At 39.7% G+C, this 19,277-nt stretch overlaps 1 protein-coding gene across 16 annotated transcripts in view; it reads right to left on the bottom strand.

Moving 5' to 3' along the window:
• Positions 1-19,277, bottom strand: part of LOC143022115 (uncharacterized) — a 285,895-nt gene that overhangs the window by 11,142 nt on the left and 255,476 nt on the right. For 13 of the 16 annotated variants that reach the window (XM_076180152.1, XM_076180156.1, XM_076180118.1 and 10 more), the window contains 2 exons: positions 14,763-14,958; positions 13,477-13,541 (listed from right to left, as the gene is read on the bottom strand). In XM_076180152.1, coding sequence (XP_076036267.1) covers positions 13,492-13,541; positions 14,763-14,958 — 246 coding nt within the window. In that variant the 3' untranslated portion in view covers positions 13,477-13,491. Of the gene's footprint in view, positions 1-13,476; positions 13,542-14,614; positions 14,959-19,277 lie in introns of those variants that run through there. The other 3 variants (XM_076180165.1, XM_076180175.1, XR_012966036.1) reach the window with 3 other exon arrangements.

The following is a 19,277-nucleotide window of genomic DNA, read 5'->3' as shown; positions in this document are numbered from 1 at the left end:
CAAAACACTCCAAGAATAACCTACCTACCTACCTACCTGTGGGACTTATACTTGGTCTCTGAAATAATTACACACTACATGATATCAGCCAATTACTCCATACCCCCAGATCTCTCTTGTGTAAAACCCTGTTCCAAGGAATCTGGCTACAGCCACTGGTTTGGCCCATAGGTCACACACAGAATAAACTTTGTGTTATTTGAGATGGGCGAGTGTCAGGCAGTGCAAAATAACATGATCTGCATCTTCTAGAGCAAATGGGGTTTGTTTCCAAGCCTCTGTATTGTTTTACTACTGGGTGGTGAACTGAGCATACAGTAGGTGGACTAGTGTTATTTTTGTGTATCTTGCGAGTGTTTTCTCTTCTGGGATAGTATTTCACCTAATGGTGTTGGATGGATATGGGGTGAGTGAAGTGAGGGTGTATGCCTTGACTAAACTATCTCCCTTATAAGGAGGAGGGCCTTGGATGTATGTATATGTATGTATATAATTCTAATGTCTATACACAAAAGGATTTCCCTGCCTTATATGGGATGTACCCAAGTCAAAAGGCATATACCTACTACCATCCACCACCCTTTCCTTCCTCTCATTTTAGCTCCTCATGGATGATGAGTCATCCCTGTATCCTGCCCACTGCCCTGGGTCAGAAGCAATGCTGCAAGACACAGCACATCCATAGCAAGGCCACTTACTTATTTGATGACCCCCCTCTCTGTCTCCTCATGCAGAAAAAGAGATGAGAGGGAGAAATCCCTTCAGGCTGTGTCAAAATATAATTCACACATAACCACTCCCTACTCCCCCCTCATCCCCTCCCATCCTTGCATCACAGTTACATCCATACACAACCATTTTCCACTTACCCCTATCTCTTGCCTTCTTCCTTCCTTGCTCAACACCAACTTTCACACCAACTATCCATCTTATCCTTAGTCCCCTCAAGTTTACTCCATCCAATTCTATCTTCCACAACTCTGTTACTAATCTTTCCTCACTCATTCTCTCCAAGTGTTTGAACCATCACAATAATCTCTCATCAGAACTATCTGACATCTCCTTTTCAATCCCTGCTCTCCCCCTCACCTCCTCATTTCTCACTCTATCCACCCTTCTAACCCTACCATATTTCTCTCATTTCATCTCAAACACATTTAAACTTTTCTTCTTTGCCTCCCTTAAATTCTAATTCTCTGCTTCACATAATGCTGTCGGCACAATCACCCCTTCATATAATCTCCTCTTTGCATCCATTCCCAAATGTCTACTTCTCATGACACTTTTTAGTCCCCCAAGGCATTTACTTGCTTCTCTCAATCTACAATTCATCTCCACCTCCACTCCTCCCTTTCCTACCACATGCGACCCCAAATACCTAAAACTATCCACTTCCTCCAGCCTTTCTCCTTTATGACTTACTTCCAACTCGCTGCCATCCTCTCCCCTTGTACATCTCATTACCTTACTTTTACCTTCAACTTTCTCCTATTGCATACCTTCCCATATTCCGTCACTAAATTTAACGCAACTTGGCATTAAATTCACATTCATTTTTTAAACATGACTATTTCCTCATAGATTGTTCCAAACATATATATATCTGTACATAAAGCTGTCTCTTGATATCTTTCAAGTGCCTTGTCCTTTCTCTCTCTCTTTTTTTCCATGACCTCTTGTTGGTCTTTCTCCCCACAAGGCAGGAGATCTCTGTCAATTCTGTTTACTCCTGTAATTGATCTGAACACAGTAATCATGTTCATTTTCTTCTGAGGATTGTTCCAGTTTGTTCCAATCCACACCATTGCTACATATTTCAATCTGCGGAGGATCAGGTTCTCATTGAGCTTTTTCTTTATTTCTCTGTCTATGAAGTGAAACACCACTCATGTTTATAAACAGCTTGTGTCGCACTAAAAATCTTGTTAATGTGCTTATCAGGTGACAAATTTTCTGTGACCAACATTTGCAGGTCCTTTTCTTTAGCTCCAACAATTGTGTCTTTTCCTATTGCAATACTATACACTTCTTAGTACCGGGTACTGAAATTAATTTTCCACATTTGTCTCCAGGTACTGATTGTTTAGATCTTTTTTGGAACAATTTATTATCTTCATTTTCTACTCTCAGCATGAATTTTGCATTATCTGTCAATAGCTTGCCATTCTTTACATTATTCAAATTATGCAGATCAAGAACAATATAGCTGAAAATGCCAAGCATTATAGAAATCAGCTATCTCACCCATCACTAATATTCTCATGCATAAGTGCTACCAAGGAACTGCACATTCAATTGCTGGCATCAAGGTGAAGAGAGGAGAATAGACCCCTAAAGGCAAAATACCCCAGGATAGGATCCATCTATCAGGCCATCAAACTACCCAAAGCATGGGTGCCTACTCTCCTTCTTTGGTAAACTATACATATATACATATACCAACAGCTTTTTCCCCCTTGAAAGGGAGGTAGCCAAAAACAAAGCCATAAATTCACTCCCACCCATTTCATCCCCACATGCTCCACTCCCATTCACCACCCATCCCTCCCTCTTTTCTTGGCTCCTCTTGGATGATGGGTCATCCCTGCATCTTGCCCACTGCCCTGGGTCAGAAGCAATGTAGCAAGACACAGCACATCCACCACAATACCATTTAATTTAATTGGCAACGCCCCCTTCTCTGTCCCCTCATGCAGAAAAGGAGATGGGGAGAAGTCCTTTCTGGCTGCATCAAAATATTCATACATACTCCCTTGCCCACCCATTTCCTTCCATGCATCACAGTATCATCCATACACAACCATTCTCTACTCACCCCTTTTATCTTCTCCCATACAGTACTTGCTCAACACATTCCCCTTTTTACCCCCATCCATCTGTTTCATTCTTGGTTGGCTCCTCATGTTCACTCCTTCCATCCCTGCCTTCCATACCTCTTTTACTAATCTTTCTTCATTCATTCTTTCCATGTGACCAAACCATCCCAATACTCTTTCATCAACCATATCTCCTAACTCCCTTTCCACCCCCACTCTCCTCCTCACCTCCTTATTTCTCACTCTATCTAGCCTAGTAACCACTACCATACTTCTCAAGCATTTTATCTCAAATGCATTTAAACTCTTCCTCTCTTATGTACCATGTTTCTGTCCCATACAGTGCTGTCGGCACAATGGCTCCTTCATACAATCTCTTCTTAGCATCCATTCCCAAATGTCTATTTCTCATTACACTTTTTTATCCACCAAGGCATTGACTTGCTTCTCTCAATCTACATCCCCTTTCCATCTCCACTCCTCCCTTTCCCACTGCATTCGCACAAATATCTAAAACTATCCACTTCTTCCAGTCTCCCTTAATACTCCCTTCCTATTTGTTACCATCCTTTCCCCTTACACATCTCATCACCTTACTTTTACCCACATTTATATTTAACTTCTTTCACACACTTCCCAAACTTTGTCACTAGCTTCCTTAATCCCTCCTCTGATCCTGCCACAAGTGCAGTGTTGTCAGCAAACAACAACTGGCTTATCTTCTACCTTTCTCCATTTTCTTTAACCATCTCCAATCCCTGGCCTATTATCCTTCCATTTACCTCTTGCACCACCCTATCCACGTATAAAATGAACAACCAAGGTGACATAACACATCTCTGGTGAGGTCCCACCTTCACCAACCACTCTCTCCATTTCTAATTCTAACATAGGCTCTACTACTCTAGTAAAAACTCTTGACTACTCTTGACAGCTTTTCTCCTATCCCATATATCTGCAATACCTCCCACAGTGGCTTCCTGTCTACCCTGTCATAAGCCTTTTCCAAATCCATAAAGGCTCAAAAAACATCCTTTCCTTTTCTTAAAGCTTTCTCACATACCTGCCTTACCACAAAAATCTGATCCACACAATCCCTACCTATCCTAAACCCACACTGTTCCTCACCTATTACTTCCTCTGTTCCTCTCTTAATCCTCTCAATAAAAACCCTCCCATAAGCCTTCCCAACTACACTCAACAAACTGATCCCTCTGAAACTACTACACTCACACTTGTCTTCTTATTCCCTTGTAAAGTGGAACTATACAGGCACACCTCCAATCCTCTGGCACTCTCCCTTCTTTTGGACAAACATTAAATGCCTTCACTAGCCAGTGCACCATCACTGTACCTCCCTTTTTTAGACAATCTGCATGACACCCATCCAATCCAGGTGCCTTACCTGCTCTCATCATTTTTATAACTGTTTTCACCTTATCTTTCCTTATTTCTCCTCCATTTTCCTCATTCATCACTGTAATTTTTTTTAGTGCTTCCCACTGCGTGTAGTGGGAGTGTGTATTATATTTGTAATATCATATAAAGATGTATAAATATAACTGTATGGAACCATCTAGCAGGTCCATGCTAATGGATTTGTATTCACATGGATGAGTGTGCCTGATACCAAGGGAAGCATCAGTATTGTACCAACTGTGGTCAACAGCACACATTTGCTCTGTATTGTGCTGTACTTTTGTATTATTAATACTTTTGTGGAGTTATTATAAGTTTCATTTACCCACCATAATATTAAATGGTGGTGGCAGTTGAAAATATTATATTTCTATGTGAGACAATTTAGTGACTATATGAATTGTGCACAAGTGAGCTATATGGTTTCCCGGGTGCTTTGGCATGTATGTTTATTTCCTTTTTACTTCCCTCACTCATTTTTAAAGCTAGGTTCATACAAACACTGCAGTGCATGCGATTGCAAATAACTGAGTATTATGGAAGTGCAAAAAGTGAAATTGTGTACTGCTTAATATTACTCTGTTGGACATTGACTTATGCCATTTCACCTCCAACTTTGAACTTGTCTTTTCGCTGCTAGCTACTTTAACATCATCCCAGACTATTATAACCAGTGTGTTATAAGAATTCTTAATGTATTGCTGCAGTAATTCCAGCAATACCCTTATTGTGCATGTGGATGTTGTCAGATGAGTATCAGGTTCCAAGTCCATGTGGGATCATTAACTGATGTGTTGTTGTTGTCCTCCATATTGTCTATATATTGCTGTTAATGTATATTATGGCTACCCCTTTCTAATACTATGTTTTCCATTGTTTTTCATATTCTATGATGAGGTTAATTTCACTTAAACAATAGTGACCTTTTATGTACTCATAATTCCATGCTTTTGTAGATGTGTGTGAGCCAGGAACATGTGCATAGCTACTGATTGGCAGCTAATCCCTGTGTGGATGAGAGCCATACTGCATTCAGTGGTCTCCTGTTCTGCCTTACAAAGGTATTCCTTCAAGATGCTAATATCCCTCTCCAAGCAGATACTGCCAGCATTTGTGTGTGTTTGATCCCTGGACTCTCAATATTTTTCTCATTTTATATACATGTTGCTTAGAAGTAGTCAAACCATACCTGTCCCTATGGCTGTCAGTGATCATCTCAATATGTCTAGTGACAAAGTTCCTTCATTTTTGTATGGTGAACAGGTGGCAGCTTCAGCTATGGCTCCTACCACTGTTAACCTATTGCACCAGAACCCCTCTGTTGTAAAATTCTTGAGGGAGGACCCTAATTATTCAGCATCTGCATTTATTCAACAATGTGAGGATAGTATTATCAACACTAATGTCATTACAGGGTCAGAATTCTTTTCATTTGTTCAGTCTGAACTTGTACCTAACTCACTAGCCTCTGAGATGTCAGCTTCATGTGTCAACCCTAGAGCTTTAAACTATGATTATGCCACCTTCAGGAAAAACTTTCTTAAATTATTTGATGCAAACCTGGTAGATGATAATTTTCTCTGGTGGTTCAGGTTGGCTGAAGTACTCTCTTCCTCTATAGGCACTGAAATTTTTATTCATGTTCAGGCTAGAGCCAGTATGGTGGCTTCTGAAGCTTTAGATTCATTGATACATTCACAGTGGGTAGATAAAAATTCTATTACATTAGGTAGACCCCGACTTGTTTTGGAGTACCTATTCTACATTTTGTTCCTCGTTCCATATGAGCAAAAGATTGCTTCTCTTAGTTATGAGACTGATGAGTCTTTACTAACATTTGCAACAAAGCTTTCTAGAAAATTAAAAGAATTGCCTCATCATGCCTTGCTAGCTCCTGTACTACTTAGAAATTCACAGCAGACTCTGGAGGTTCCTACTCCTCCTTCACCACCTCCTCTGTCTTTGATACCTATGCAGAGTACTCTTTTATCTCCATCTGTACCTACTGTGCTTACATACATGTATTGTAACAAAATAGGTCATTCTAGTGTTTTCTGTTTCCTTTGTAAGCGTCAGGAGCGAAATTCTAAGCAGACTCCTGTACGTAGACGTTTCACTAATTCCTCTTCTAGCATCACACATGACTTTTCAAGAATGTCATTTCAGCCTCAATCTAACTACTGCCATATCCATGGACAATGTAGCCATTCTTCTGTTCAGTATTCCAAGATTTTGAAGCTTAGAGCAGAAAATAGTTCAATCCCCAGGCATACTCAGTCCCATTTTCACAAGCGCCCGTATCAAAATCCCAAAGACTGACTAACAGTGACCAGTCCAAGATCGTCCCTTTAGTGGCTGCTGTCTCTTCCCAACTCCTTACCTTTCAGTGTTATGCGGACCAGGTACCTATCTCTGTAACAGTAGACACTGGGGCAGAATGTAGTCTTATGGGCAACAAGGCATATTCTGCTCTCAAGGATTTGTACAACGTACCATTGTTACCTTCTTGTAGTGCTTTGCAAGCTGTACAAGGCTCTCCCTTGTCTATTCTTGGATCTATTTGCATTCCCATGCTAAAGTGTTTTGTGTTAACTTTGTGGTAGTTTCTGACTTTATACTTCAGTGTGATTGTCTCTTAAACTTTGATACTTTAGCAACTCATAATATAAATATATCTCCTCGGCACCGTATGGTTACTTTCGACAACAATATCATTTGTGCAATGGACAGGCCAGTTTCTATATATAGCTCACCTGTGTATGGTCCAACCAAGCAGTCATCTTCCAAGGGTTAAAAAAAATCTAGGCCCTCCTGTACTTTCTTGTGCTGCTGTTGTTGTAGGCGAGCCCTATATTAGTCCTTCTAGTGCACCTCAAGTCCCGGTGCATATTTCAGATGCTCCAATTGGTTCTGATGTCTTATCTCAACCTGACTCTGTGTTAGACATCTTGCATTGGAGGGTACTCTTTCCATTGTTCATGAGGACCATGTTACCATGTTAGACATCTTGCATCGGAGGGTACTCTTTCCTCTGTTCATGAGGACCATGTTACCACAGTCCTGATAACCAACATTACTGGTGCTCCTATCACACTCTCTACTGGTATTAATTTGGGTTCTTTTGATGTCATTGATGTTGACACTGTCCAGGATTCACCTCCTATCATACCAACTTCTATTCAATTGTCTACACATGCAGGTGACACAGCTCATTTAGCCTATCAGTATGCGACATATGTAGGTATCATTGATTTTCTTGAGGTCTTGACTGTCTCGTTGAATTGTTAAGTGACACATCGCCAAGCTCTGGCCTCACCACAGCATTGATCTTAAACCAAGGGTGCATCCAGTCTCTAGTTGACGACTTGCTGAGGGTGTCATCTAAGAGTCTCATTCAGTGGAACTCCCCACTCCTTGTGCCCAAGAAGAATGGATCATTCTGCCCTGCTGTGGATTATAGGCATGTCAACGATGTCACAGTCCCAGATCATTACTCTTTGCCTGTGTTGAGTGATCTTCAGTTTATAGGATCAGGTAACACAGTGTTCACCATCTTGGACCTAAAAGCTGGCGTTTGGCAGATTCCTTTGGAAGAAGAGTCTCATAAGATCATGGCCTTCTTGACTCTGTCAAGCCATTATGAATGCCTATGTTGTCCCATGGGATTGTGGAATGCTCCTTTAACGTGCCAGCACCTTATTATCTCAATTTTTCATGGACTAATGGGTGATGGAGTTTTTATGTATCTGGATGACTTGTTTCTAGTTTCTAAGAATGTAGAAAGTCACTTCCATAAGTTGTCCTTAGTTTTGCAATGTTTTGCTGAAGCTGGGTTGAAGCTCAATTTACCCAAATGTTAATTTTTTTTAACTCCAGTATCCAATTCTTAGGTCATGTGGTAGACAAAGATGGCATTCATACTACAGATGATAAGATCAAGGCTGTTAGAAACTTTCCTACACCTAAGACAGTTGACCAAGTACACTCCTAGGATTGGCAGGATACTATCATGCTTTTGTAAAAGACTTTGCTTCCATTGCATCACCTCTTACTCGTCTCCTCAAAAAGGATGCTTCCTTCCAGTGGCATGATGCTCATCAGAAAAGTTTTGACTCCTTGAAGCATGCACTTACTCAGGCGCCTGTGTTGGCATTCCCAGATTATAGTCTTCCTTTTACCATTTGCACTGATGCTTCTGGTTTAGGTATTGGAGCTGTCCTAATGCAGCAGGTAGATGGTTGTTGTCCACATGTCATTGCATATGCTAGCCACATACTCAATCATGCTGTGTCTCACTACTTTGTTACACATCTGGAAGCTTTAGCAGTGGTGTGGGCTCTAAAGTATTTCCGTGACACCATCTTTGGCTATCCTATCACAGTTTACACAGACCACATTGCTGTCACACAACTTTTCTTACTACTGAGGAGTTTAATCCAGTTCTTAAGCATATCCTGGGACATGCAAACAATGTTGCTGATGCACTTTCACGAAATGTACCTACAGCTGCTGTTGCAGTAATTCACAACTTCTCCCTACGAGACTTAGCCAAAGCTCAGTATGAGGACCCTGTTTGGTCTGCTGTCATTTACGTCTTAGATTTTTTTTTTTTTTATGGAGATAATACTCCTGCCCGGGCCTTAACCTAAAGGTGGCTTAGAATCTGGCAACAATACTACCTTGCAAAATTACCTGTACCTCTGTCTCAATTCTCCTTGCAAGACAGTGTTCTCATTCATAATGTGAAAGTGTTTGAGCAGGATGTGACACAGTTAGTGATCCCTGAGTCCCTAGTCCCTGTTGTTTTATCTCTTGCTCATGATTCCCCTCAAGCTGGTCACCCAGGTTGTGATAAAACTATCACTATGGCTAGCAAGAAATATTATTGGCATAGAATGCATTTAGATACTGCCACTCACGTAGCCCAGTGGAAGTCTTGTGCTCAGAACAAAGGTTCTACTCACACTGCTCCTATTCTAGAGTATCCTACTCCTTCTTGCTCCTTCGACACTATAGCCATTGATCTCTTGAAATTGCCCTGTAGTATTCAAGGCTCAGTGTACGTTCTTGCATGCATTGATCACTTTAGCTGTTTTGTGATATTGGCTCCCTTGTGTAATAAATCTGCTTCAGTTGTTGCTCATGCTCTAGTTCCCTATGTTTTCTATCCTTACACTACTCCTTTAATATTGGTTGGTGACAATGGGATTGAGTTTAAGAATGAGGTCATAGCCAACATTTGCAAACATTACATAACCCAGATCTATGTAACTGCATATCATCCCTCCTCTAACAGTCTGGTGGAGCAGACAAATAGGAAAATACTTGACATCCTGAGGTATGCTGCTTGTGATCTGCAGGAAACTTAGGAAGACTGGCTACCCTACATTAGTACCTGCATTAATAGCACTATCAATGTAGCAACAGGAAAGACACCTCATTATGTCATTTATGGTTCTGAGAAAAGGCTTCCATATTATCTTTTGGATAGTCCTATTTGTCCTCTCTACAATTCTGAAGATTACAGTCAACTTCAGTCCCATACATTACATACCATTTATGATTCTGCCAAAAGGACACTTCAGGAGTCTAAATCAAACATGATAAAGAAAAAACATAGTAAGGCTACACCTGTTTCCATCTAAGTGGGTGATCATGTATTTAAACAAATGCTTGAATGCTGGTCTAAACTAAACAACAAATTTACTGGTCCTTTACTGATGATGCAGAGGCTTCATCCCAACAAGTTCATGGTTTTTGACCCATCTCAGGGACTTAGTGAGGTTCTGCATTCTGATAGGCTTAAGAAGAAGACACAGGTTCCCATACCTGCATTTACCCAGCCTCCCCCAGGGCATAATGTTCTTACTGTGTCACCCTTTGTTCACCACTTGTATCATCTACATTCAAAATGTACAGTGCCTTAATAGTCAAGTGAGACTATTGTGTACATGTGTTGCTGTGCACCTTTTGTCATTGTAGCCGCTATCTATTAAGGTTGTTTGTTAGCCAAATGTATGGGACTTGTATAATTTTCATTTATACTATGTATTATTAAGTAATTCATGTATGTATTATTGTGTATTGTATCATGTCCCAGATGTCTTGCAATTTATGTCATGTTCTTTATTTCCAAATTCTACCTACTGGCTGTGAGTGAGCATTAAGGGAGAGCGACTGGAGGAAGTGGATAGTTTTAGATACTTGGGTGCAAATGTGGCAGGAAAAGGTGGAGTGAAAGTGGAGGTAGAATGTAGATTGAGAGAAGCGAGTAAATGCCTTGGTGGATTAAAGAGTGTAATGAGGAATAGACATTTGGGAATGGATGCTAAAAGGAGACTGTATGAAGGAGTGATTGTGCCAACAGCATTGTATGGGGCAGAAACATGGAACATAAGAGAAGAAGAGAGAAGGAGTTTGAATGTGTTTGAGATGAGGTGTCTGAGAAGTATGATGGGGGTTACTAGGCTAGATAGAGTCAGAAATGAGGAGGTGAGGAGGAGAACAAGGGTGGAAAAGGAGCTGGGAGATAGGGTTGATGAAAGAGTATTAGGATGGTTTGGACACATGGAAAGAATGAGTGAAGAAAGACTAGTAAAAGAGGTGTGGAAGGCAGATGTGGAGGGAGTGAACATGAGGGGACGTCCTAGGATGAGGTGGATGGATGGGGTGAAGAGGGCTTTGGGGAAGAGGGGAATGTCTGTTGAGGAAGGACGGGAGAGGACAGAAGACAGGGGTGAATGGAGAATGGTTGTATATGGATGATGTTGTGATTGCATGAGGTGGAATGGGCGGGGGGATGGGGGAAGAGGTGGTATGTGTGAGCAAAATTTGACGCAACCCGAAGGGATTTCTCCCCGTCCTCTCATTCTATGCAATGGGGGGACGGAGAGGGGGGGGGTCGCCGATTTAATGAAGTGGCCTTGCTGTTGATGTGCTGTGTCTTGCGGCACTGCTTCTGACCCAGGGCAGTGGACAAGGTGCAGGGATGACCCGTCATTCAGGAGGTGCTAAGATAAGAGGGAGGGTGGAGGGCTGTGGAGTGTATTCAGGGATGGAATGGGTGGGAATGATTTTATGCCTTTTTCTTTTTGGCTACCCCCCTTGTAAGGGGGAAAAAGCCTTGGTATATGTATGTATGTACCTACTGGCACCAGTATATGTTCATATCTCTTGTATAGCATGTTCCTGTATCTGTTCATATCTTTTGTATATCATGTCCCTGTATATATGTCCTTTTTCTATTGCCTTATTTTACCTTCCCTTGTGTTTGTCTGCTCCCTACACAAATGTTGTTTTTTCAATGAGGGCACTCAGAGGTGGTGGCTGAGCTATGTAGTGAGAGTGTGTATTATATTTGCAATATTATATAAAGATGTATAAATGTAACTGTATGGAACCATCTAGCGGGTTTCTGCTAATGGATTTGTATTCATGCGGATGAGCATGCCTGATGCCAAGGGAATCAGTATTGTACCAACCGTGGTCAAGAGCACACATTCACTATGTGTCATGCCATACATTTGTATTAATAATACTTTTGTGGACTTGTTATAAGTTTCATTTACCCATCGTAATATGCAACTACTTTTCTCTCCCTATCCTCCTTCACATTTAGCAACTCCCTAAAATACTCTGCCCATCTTCCTATTACTGCCATCTCTTCCGTTATCATCTCTCCATTTGCACCTTTTACCTTTTCTTCTCGAATTGATTTGCCTCCTCTTCCTCTCTTAATTTCCTTCCAAAATATCTTTTTATTACTTTAAAAAATTTCTGTCATACTCTTACCACTTTTCACATCTGCTCTCCTCAATGCCTCCATTATCTTATGTTTCACTTCTCTTCTCTTTTCTTAGTACTTCTCATACAATTCTCTCATCCTATTTAATAACCAATCTCTGAATGCTTGTTTCTTCTCTTCTACAACCTTCTTTGGTTCATCATCCCACCACTCACTACCCTTCCTTCTATTTCTTCCCGTCCTCTTTGTTCCACACACCAACTTTGCACATCTTGTGGCTTCTTCCTTGAACCATCCCCATCCCTCCTCCTCTTCTAGTTCTACTCTATCCTTCACTCCCTCCCACTCCTCTCTCATCTTTCTCTTGTACTCCTTTTCTTCCTCATCTAAGCAGTTTACTTTAAGCACCTCCCTATCTTCTGTCCTTTTCCTCTTTCTCCATCTATCCACTCTCAACTTACCTTCCATCAAAAAATGATTTGATATTCCCCCACTCTCTCCCCTTAGAACATGTATATCCAAAACTCTTCCTATTCTCCTCCTCTCCTAGTTCTACTCTATCCTTCACTCCCTCCCACTCCTCTCTCATCTTTCTCTTGTACTCCTTCTTTTCTTCCTCATTTAAGCAGATTACTTTAAGCACCTCCCTATCTTCTGTCCTTTTCCTCTTTCTCCATCTATCCACTCTCAACTTATCTTCCATCAAAAATTTATTTGATATTCCCCCACTCTCGCCCCTTAGAACACGTATATCCAAAACTCTTCCTATTCTTCTCCTGGTTACTATGTAGTCTATTAAAGCCCTATCTACCACCCTTCCATCCACCGCCCTCTTCCATGTGTACTTATGCTTGACTTTCTTCCTAAACAATGTATTTGCTATCATCAACTCTCTTTCGGGACACATCTCGACCATCAACTCAACACTACAATTTTTTTCTGAAACTCCACACTTACCAAACACTCCGTCTATTGGTTAATTTCCTACCCTAGCATTAAGATCTCCATATACCACTACTTTGACATTTCTCCCTAAACCCTCTATGCAATCATTTAAATCAATCCAAAAAGTCTCCCTTTCCTCTACATTCTTTTCACTACCAGGCCCATATGCACTTACAAAGACTTACATCTCCCTTCCCAGTTTCACCTTCATCCACACTGGCCTTGAAGAAATCTCCTTTCACCACACACTTACCTATCCCTTCACTTACTAGTATAGCCACCCCTTCTCTTTTTCATCCTCTTTTTACTCCTAATACCCTCCCACCTAAACTCCCAAAACTCAAACTCACCCCTCCTTTTCAACTTAGTTTTACTCAATGCTAAAACATTCATCTTTCTTCTTACAAACATATTGCCTATCTCTTTCCTTTTACTCTCATCTGTATCACATCCATGAACATTAAAAGATCCAAACCTGAGGGTTCTGGTTGGAAAACTTCCAGAGCCTCTTATGCCTTTGGGGCTACAGAGAATAGGATGCCTAATCTCATCCCCGTCCCATTTTTGTCACCTTTTACTACTCAAATGGGAACACTCAGTGGCAGTATTCTTCTTCCCTACACAGGGTTCAGCAAAAAAAAAAGGAAATGAATACTCAGAGAAGTGGTACAGGACAGTATTAAAAGGGGGGGGGAGGGACAGAATAATTGAGGGACAGTTGCAGTATGATAAAGTATCATTTCTCTATAAATAGACATTTCCTCTATCACAGACAAAATTATGTGTGACCCTGGTCTGTATATGCACCCAATATAGACTCTAAAGCATCAGCTGCATGCTACTAAGCAGCTTTTAACCCCACAACAACATGCAACCAATACCTCAGATGGGGTGGAATCACTCCTAAATATCTATTTTTCATAGCACTTTTCATTCCACCCAAACTTTTATGTGCTTCCTTTACTAAATTCACCTCATCCACTCCTCTATTTACCAGCACATGCAACCCAAGAGATTTAATACTCTCCATTTCCTCAAGCCTCTCACTCTTCACATTCATACTCAATTTGCCAACATAATCATTACTTGTACATCTGATTTATTTCCTTTTACCCACTTTAACTAATAAATTTTTTCTCATATACCCTTCCAAACTTTGTCCATAAATGCATCATTCTCTCCTCAGAATCTGTCATAAGGGCAGTGTCATCTGCAAAAAAAAATGGTTCACTTTCCAATTCCAATTAATCTAAAAATATTGTACTATAATGTCTGCCATAACAATGGCACTCAATTCTGTATCTATGAATTCCGAATGGCGAGCTTGCTAAAGTCTTGCTGAGCACACATCAGGTTATGGGGATACCAAGCCTTTCACAAAGCTTGCTTGTGTTATTTTGAATAAGGGCAAGGAACATTTTTATGGTGGTCTTTTGAAGAGAATTTATTGTATCCATTGGCTACTACTTAGAAATGAATGTCATGTCTGATTTTTCTGTTCTACCAATAGTAACATCATAATTAAATAGGTGGTCTAGATTATAACAGACATCATAAGAAAGTATTTTTGAAACCAATATTTATTTCCAATTTTATAGACTGCATGGTTGAAATAAAGAATTATGATGTATATTCTTCCTTGGGAGATGTGGTTTAACAATCAGGACAAAAGGGGAAGAAAAACAAGAAGTAAGATACAGTACATGTTCATATTGGCAGCAGCAGAACATGGTAATACTTGCACTACAATAACTAAGCAGATCTATGGATAAAATCCATGTAAAACACAACATCTCAGTGTAAGTTGCATGTGAAACAAGCCTTTTGTCATTCCTGACCTGGTCTGCCCTGTAATGAGGGTCCAAGTTCATCATCTGTCTGCACCCTACTTCCAGTGCCCCCACCAAGTGCCGAAGATACAGCACTGCTGAAAGAGGCCGTGCATGCCATTTCGCCTAACCCAATGGCACTTTGCAATTTGGTAGGGATTTCATCAAGACCTGTGAGCTCATTGCTTGCTCCTGCTCCAGATATCTGTAAAGGAAAGATAAAATAAGAATATATATATATATACATTTACATATATATATATACATATATATATATACACACACACACACCAAGGGCTTTTTTCCTCTTACAAGGGAGGTAGCCAAAGTTAACCCCTTCCATACGGTGCCGCCTACGTAGGCGGCATGGGGAGCAAGTGGATACGCGAGGCTGCCATATCAGCGTCTCGATTATATTTATTATAGTTGTCCCTGCGTAACTGACATACTCTCTAAACTGGCTTCATCACATTTTCTATGGTTATCAAAATTCACGGGTGAAAGAGAGAACGATCAATATAAGCGGTGACTATTTTTTATGATGCGAGTATTATGACGCAACATCGTACGTCTGGCAGCTAGTGCTGCCCGCGAGATTTTGGCCCGGAGTGAAGTGGTTAAAAGGCATAAATCCACTCCCACCCATTTCATCCCTACCCACTCCACTTCCATTTACCACACCTCCCACTCTCTTTTCTTGGATCCTGGATGATGGGACATCCCTGCATCTTGCCCATTGCCCTGGGTCAGAAGCAATGTAGCAAGACATAGCACATCCACAAGGTCAATTCATTTAATTGGTGACCTCTACATTCCCTCATGCAAAAGAGATGATGGGGAGAAATTCCTTCAGACTGCATCAGAATATTGTTCACACATAACCCGTGGGAGTGACACTTCACTCCCAAATTTCGAGGAGAGAAAAAAAAATACAGTATATATATATAAAACTAAGAAGTGAATATGTAAAAATACGGAGGGAAGAAAAGAGAAATTATGAAAAAAACATAATAGACAAATGTAAAGATCAACCTAAATTATTCTACAGACATGTAATTGGTAAACTAAAAAATAAACAGGAAATAGTAAAACTACATCAAGGGAACATAGAATAAAGAGAGGATATAGAAATGGCTGAAATTATGAACAAACATTTCAAATCTGTATTCACAAAAGAAACCATACATAATTCGGATGAAAGGGGAGAAAGATCTCTCGAATTAGAGAGATAACTGTGACACAGAAAGAAATAAGGGACCAAATAATGAACATTGATGTCAGAAAATCACATGGCCCAGATGAAATTGCAAACTGGATACTAAAAGATTGCTCACTCAGAGAAGGAAAGGTACCGCAAGACTGGAAAAATGCTAATATAGTGCCAATATATAACAGGGGAAATAAGGAAGACCCAACAAACTATAGACTGGTCTCCCTTACAAGTACAATAGCTAAAATTTGAAAAAAGTCATCAAAATCAGATAGACTTAACATCTAGAGGAGAACAATATACTAAACTAAAAAAAAATTGGTTTTAGATAGGGAAGATGATGTGCCACAATTTAATAGATATAATGCAAGAAAGGGACAGATGGGCAGACTGTGCTTTCCTGAACTTACAAAAGGCATCTGATAAAGTATCACACAAAAAAAAATATTAAGAAAACTCAAAACAGGAGGTATACAAAGAAAATTATTGAACTGGATGGAAGATTTCTTGTATGGGAGAAAAATGAGAGTGGTGCTCAGAGATACAAAATCTACTTGGGAAGAAATGATAAGTGGAGTCCCGCAGGGTTCAGTATTGGCTCTGATAATGTTTGCTATGTAAATGACATGGATGAAGGTGTAGAATGTTACATTAACTTTTTTTTTTGCAGACAATGCACAACTACTAAAGAAAGTACATACATACATATACCAAGGCCTTTTCTCCCTTTCAAGGGAGGTAGGCAAAAGGAAAAAGGCTAAAATCATTCCCACCCATTACATCCCTAAATACACTCCACTCCCCTCCACCCTCCCTCTTATCAGAAAAAGATTGTGAAACACTACAGAGAGACCTGGACAAGGTCTGGGAATGGAGTCAGATGTAGGAAGTGGACTTCAACATTAAGAAATGTAGTATAATGGAATTGGGGGGGGGGAAATATATATATATATATATATATATATATATATATATATATATATATACACACACACACACACACACTTCAACGAATGGACGGCTTAGAAGATGTTCTGAAGAAAATTGAAGTCTGTGGATCCCAACGCAAAGAGAAGTGCCTATTGTTTTTACAGGGTGGGGGGGAAATTGCTCGTGTAGTGGGAAAGTAGGGAAAGAGGAAAAGGGGAGGGATTACTGAGGGAAATGGAAGGAAATGAGGAGGGAGTAGACTTGGCCCAGGCAGACAGGCGAAAGGTAAACAAAAGGCCCCCCGATCAGCTGAGCGATGATGAAATGTCTAATAAAAATGTAAATATTAGAAGCATAGATAAGAGCAATACAGTAGAAAGTGATGAGAATATTTTCCAGGGATTTAAAGAGGGTGGGGGGGACACAAACCCCCCCCGACTGACAAGACTAGAAGAGAAGGTCGATAAGATGATCGAGGACTTGGAGCGTAGGTTCGGTGATGTTAACAAAATTATACGGAGAGTTGAAAAATTGGAAGAACTAGAGAAGGCGAACAAAAACTTAACTAAGGAAATTGAAGAATTAAAGAAACAGTTGAGGGAAGTAAAAGATGAGAATAAAGTCTTAAAGGAGAATAATAAGGAGAACAAGGAGGGTTGGAAAAAAATTCAAGAAAATAGCAAAGTTGCATTCACTGACATAATCAGACAGCAAATGAATGAACAAACTGAAAACTCAGTTATTAAAGTGATGAGACAGAAGGAGAATATAGTAAGAGACCTAGCAGACAAAAAGAAATGTATAATTATATTAGGAATGGAAGAGAAACATAACCCAGATAGAACCACAAGAATCAAGGAGGAAAATGAAAAAGTAAGAAATTTACTAGAATTAGTTCAGGAAGATGAACCAGAAATAATGAAACAAATCGAAGAGAAATTCAGGCTAGGGAAATATAGTACAGACAAGATCAGACCAATTAAGATTAAATTCAGGTCACAAACTACGGCTGAGAATATCTTATCCAAAACAGGGAAACTAGCAACAAGTGAACAATATAAAAAGGTATGGATAAAAAGGGAAATGAATAAAGAGGAAAGAGAGGAAGAAAAACAGAAAAGACTTGAAGCAAAGGAAAAAAACGAGATAAGAACGGAGTCAGAAAAAGAGAGATTCTATTGGAGAGTAGTGAATATGAAACTAAAGAAAGTCGACATACAAGAGAAAAACAAAAGGGAAACAGAGAACACAATGGAAGTGGCAGAAAACTAAGAGTGTCTTACACAAATATAGATGGATTAATAACAGGATTGAATGAGCTGAATGATTATTTGAAAGAAAAAGAACCGGACATAATGGGAATTGTAGAAACAAAATTAAAAGGTCCACTACCACCCAACAGTGTAGGACATGATGCATATAATTATTGGATTAGAAACAGAGTGAAAAAGGAAGAGGGTGGAGTTATGTTCCTGACTAAGAAGGATATAAACATGAAGTGTGTCACATATGGAAAGAATACAGTAGAGATGATAATGATGGAAGTAAAAGACAGAGATAAGAAGAACAGAAAGTTTGTGATAAATTATGTGCCCCCAAAAACAGCCTCATGGGAAGAGAGTGAACATAAAAGTATGTTAGAGGACACAAAGATAACATTAAACAAGATATTGGAAGATGGAGGAAAAATAGTTATGATGGGCGACTTTAATTGCAAAGAAATCTGCTGGGAAGAAATGACAGTAAAGGGTGGAGACGGCTCATGGGGAAACGCTCTACTTGAGATAGTTACTGACCATACAATGACACAATGGATACAGGAGAACACTAGGTATAGAAATGAAGAAGAACCATCGAGACTAGACCTAGTAATTACATCCAAACCTAGAATAGTGGACAAAATTGAATATAAAACACCAATAAGTAAAAGTGACCACATATTGATTGAACTGGAACTTAATGAAGAAAAATATATGAAAAGAAATGAACAATACAGAAAAGGAAGAATTATGTATGAAAAAACAAACTTTGATAAAATAAGAGAATTCTTTCAAAAGGAAAACTGGGAAGAAATATACAAAGAAGAAACAGCAGTAGAAGAGAAATGGAATATTTTGACAAAAATTTACAAAAAAGGAGTGGAAAAGTATGTCCCAAGACAAAAACAAGAAAAAGAATATGTAAAATGTTGGTACAACAAAAGCTGTAGGGAGTTAAAAGACAAAAGAGACAAAGCCTGGACCAGATGGAAAAAAGACAGAAGACCTGAAAAATGGAAAATATATACCTGTTATAGAAATGAATATGTACAAATGTGCAGAGAGGAAAAGAGAAAATATGAAAAAGATATCATAGAAAAGTGTAAAGATCAACCAAAACTATTC

This window comes from Oratosquilla oratoria, chromosome 3, assembly GCF_046742065.1.
Source record: "Oratosquilla oratoria isolate Oo_2021 chromosome 3, ASM4674206v1, whole genome shotgun sequence".
NCBI lineage: Eukaryota > Metazoa > Arthropoda > Malacostraca > Stomatopoda > Squillidae > Oratosquilla > Oratosquilla oratoria.
Note: the sequence above shows the minus strand (reverse complement) of the source record. Positions and strands in the feature narration are given on the sequence as shown.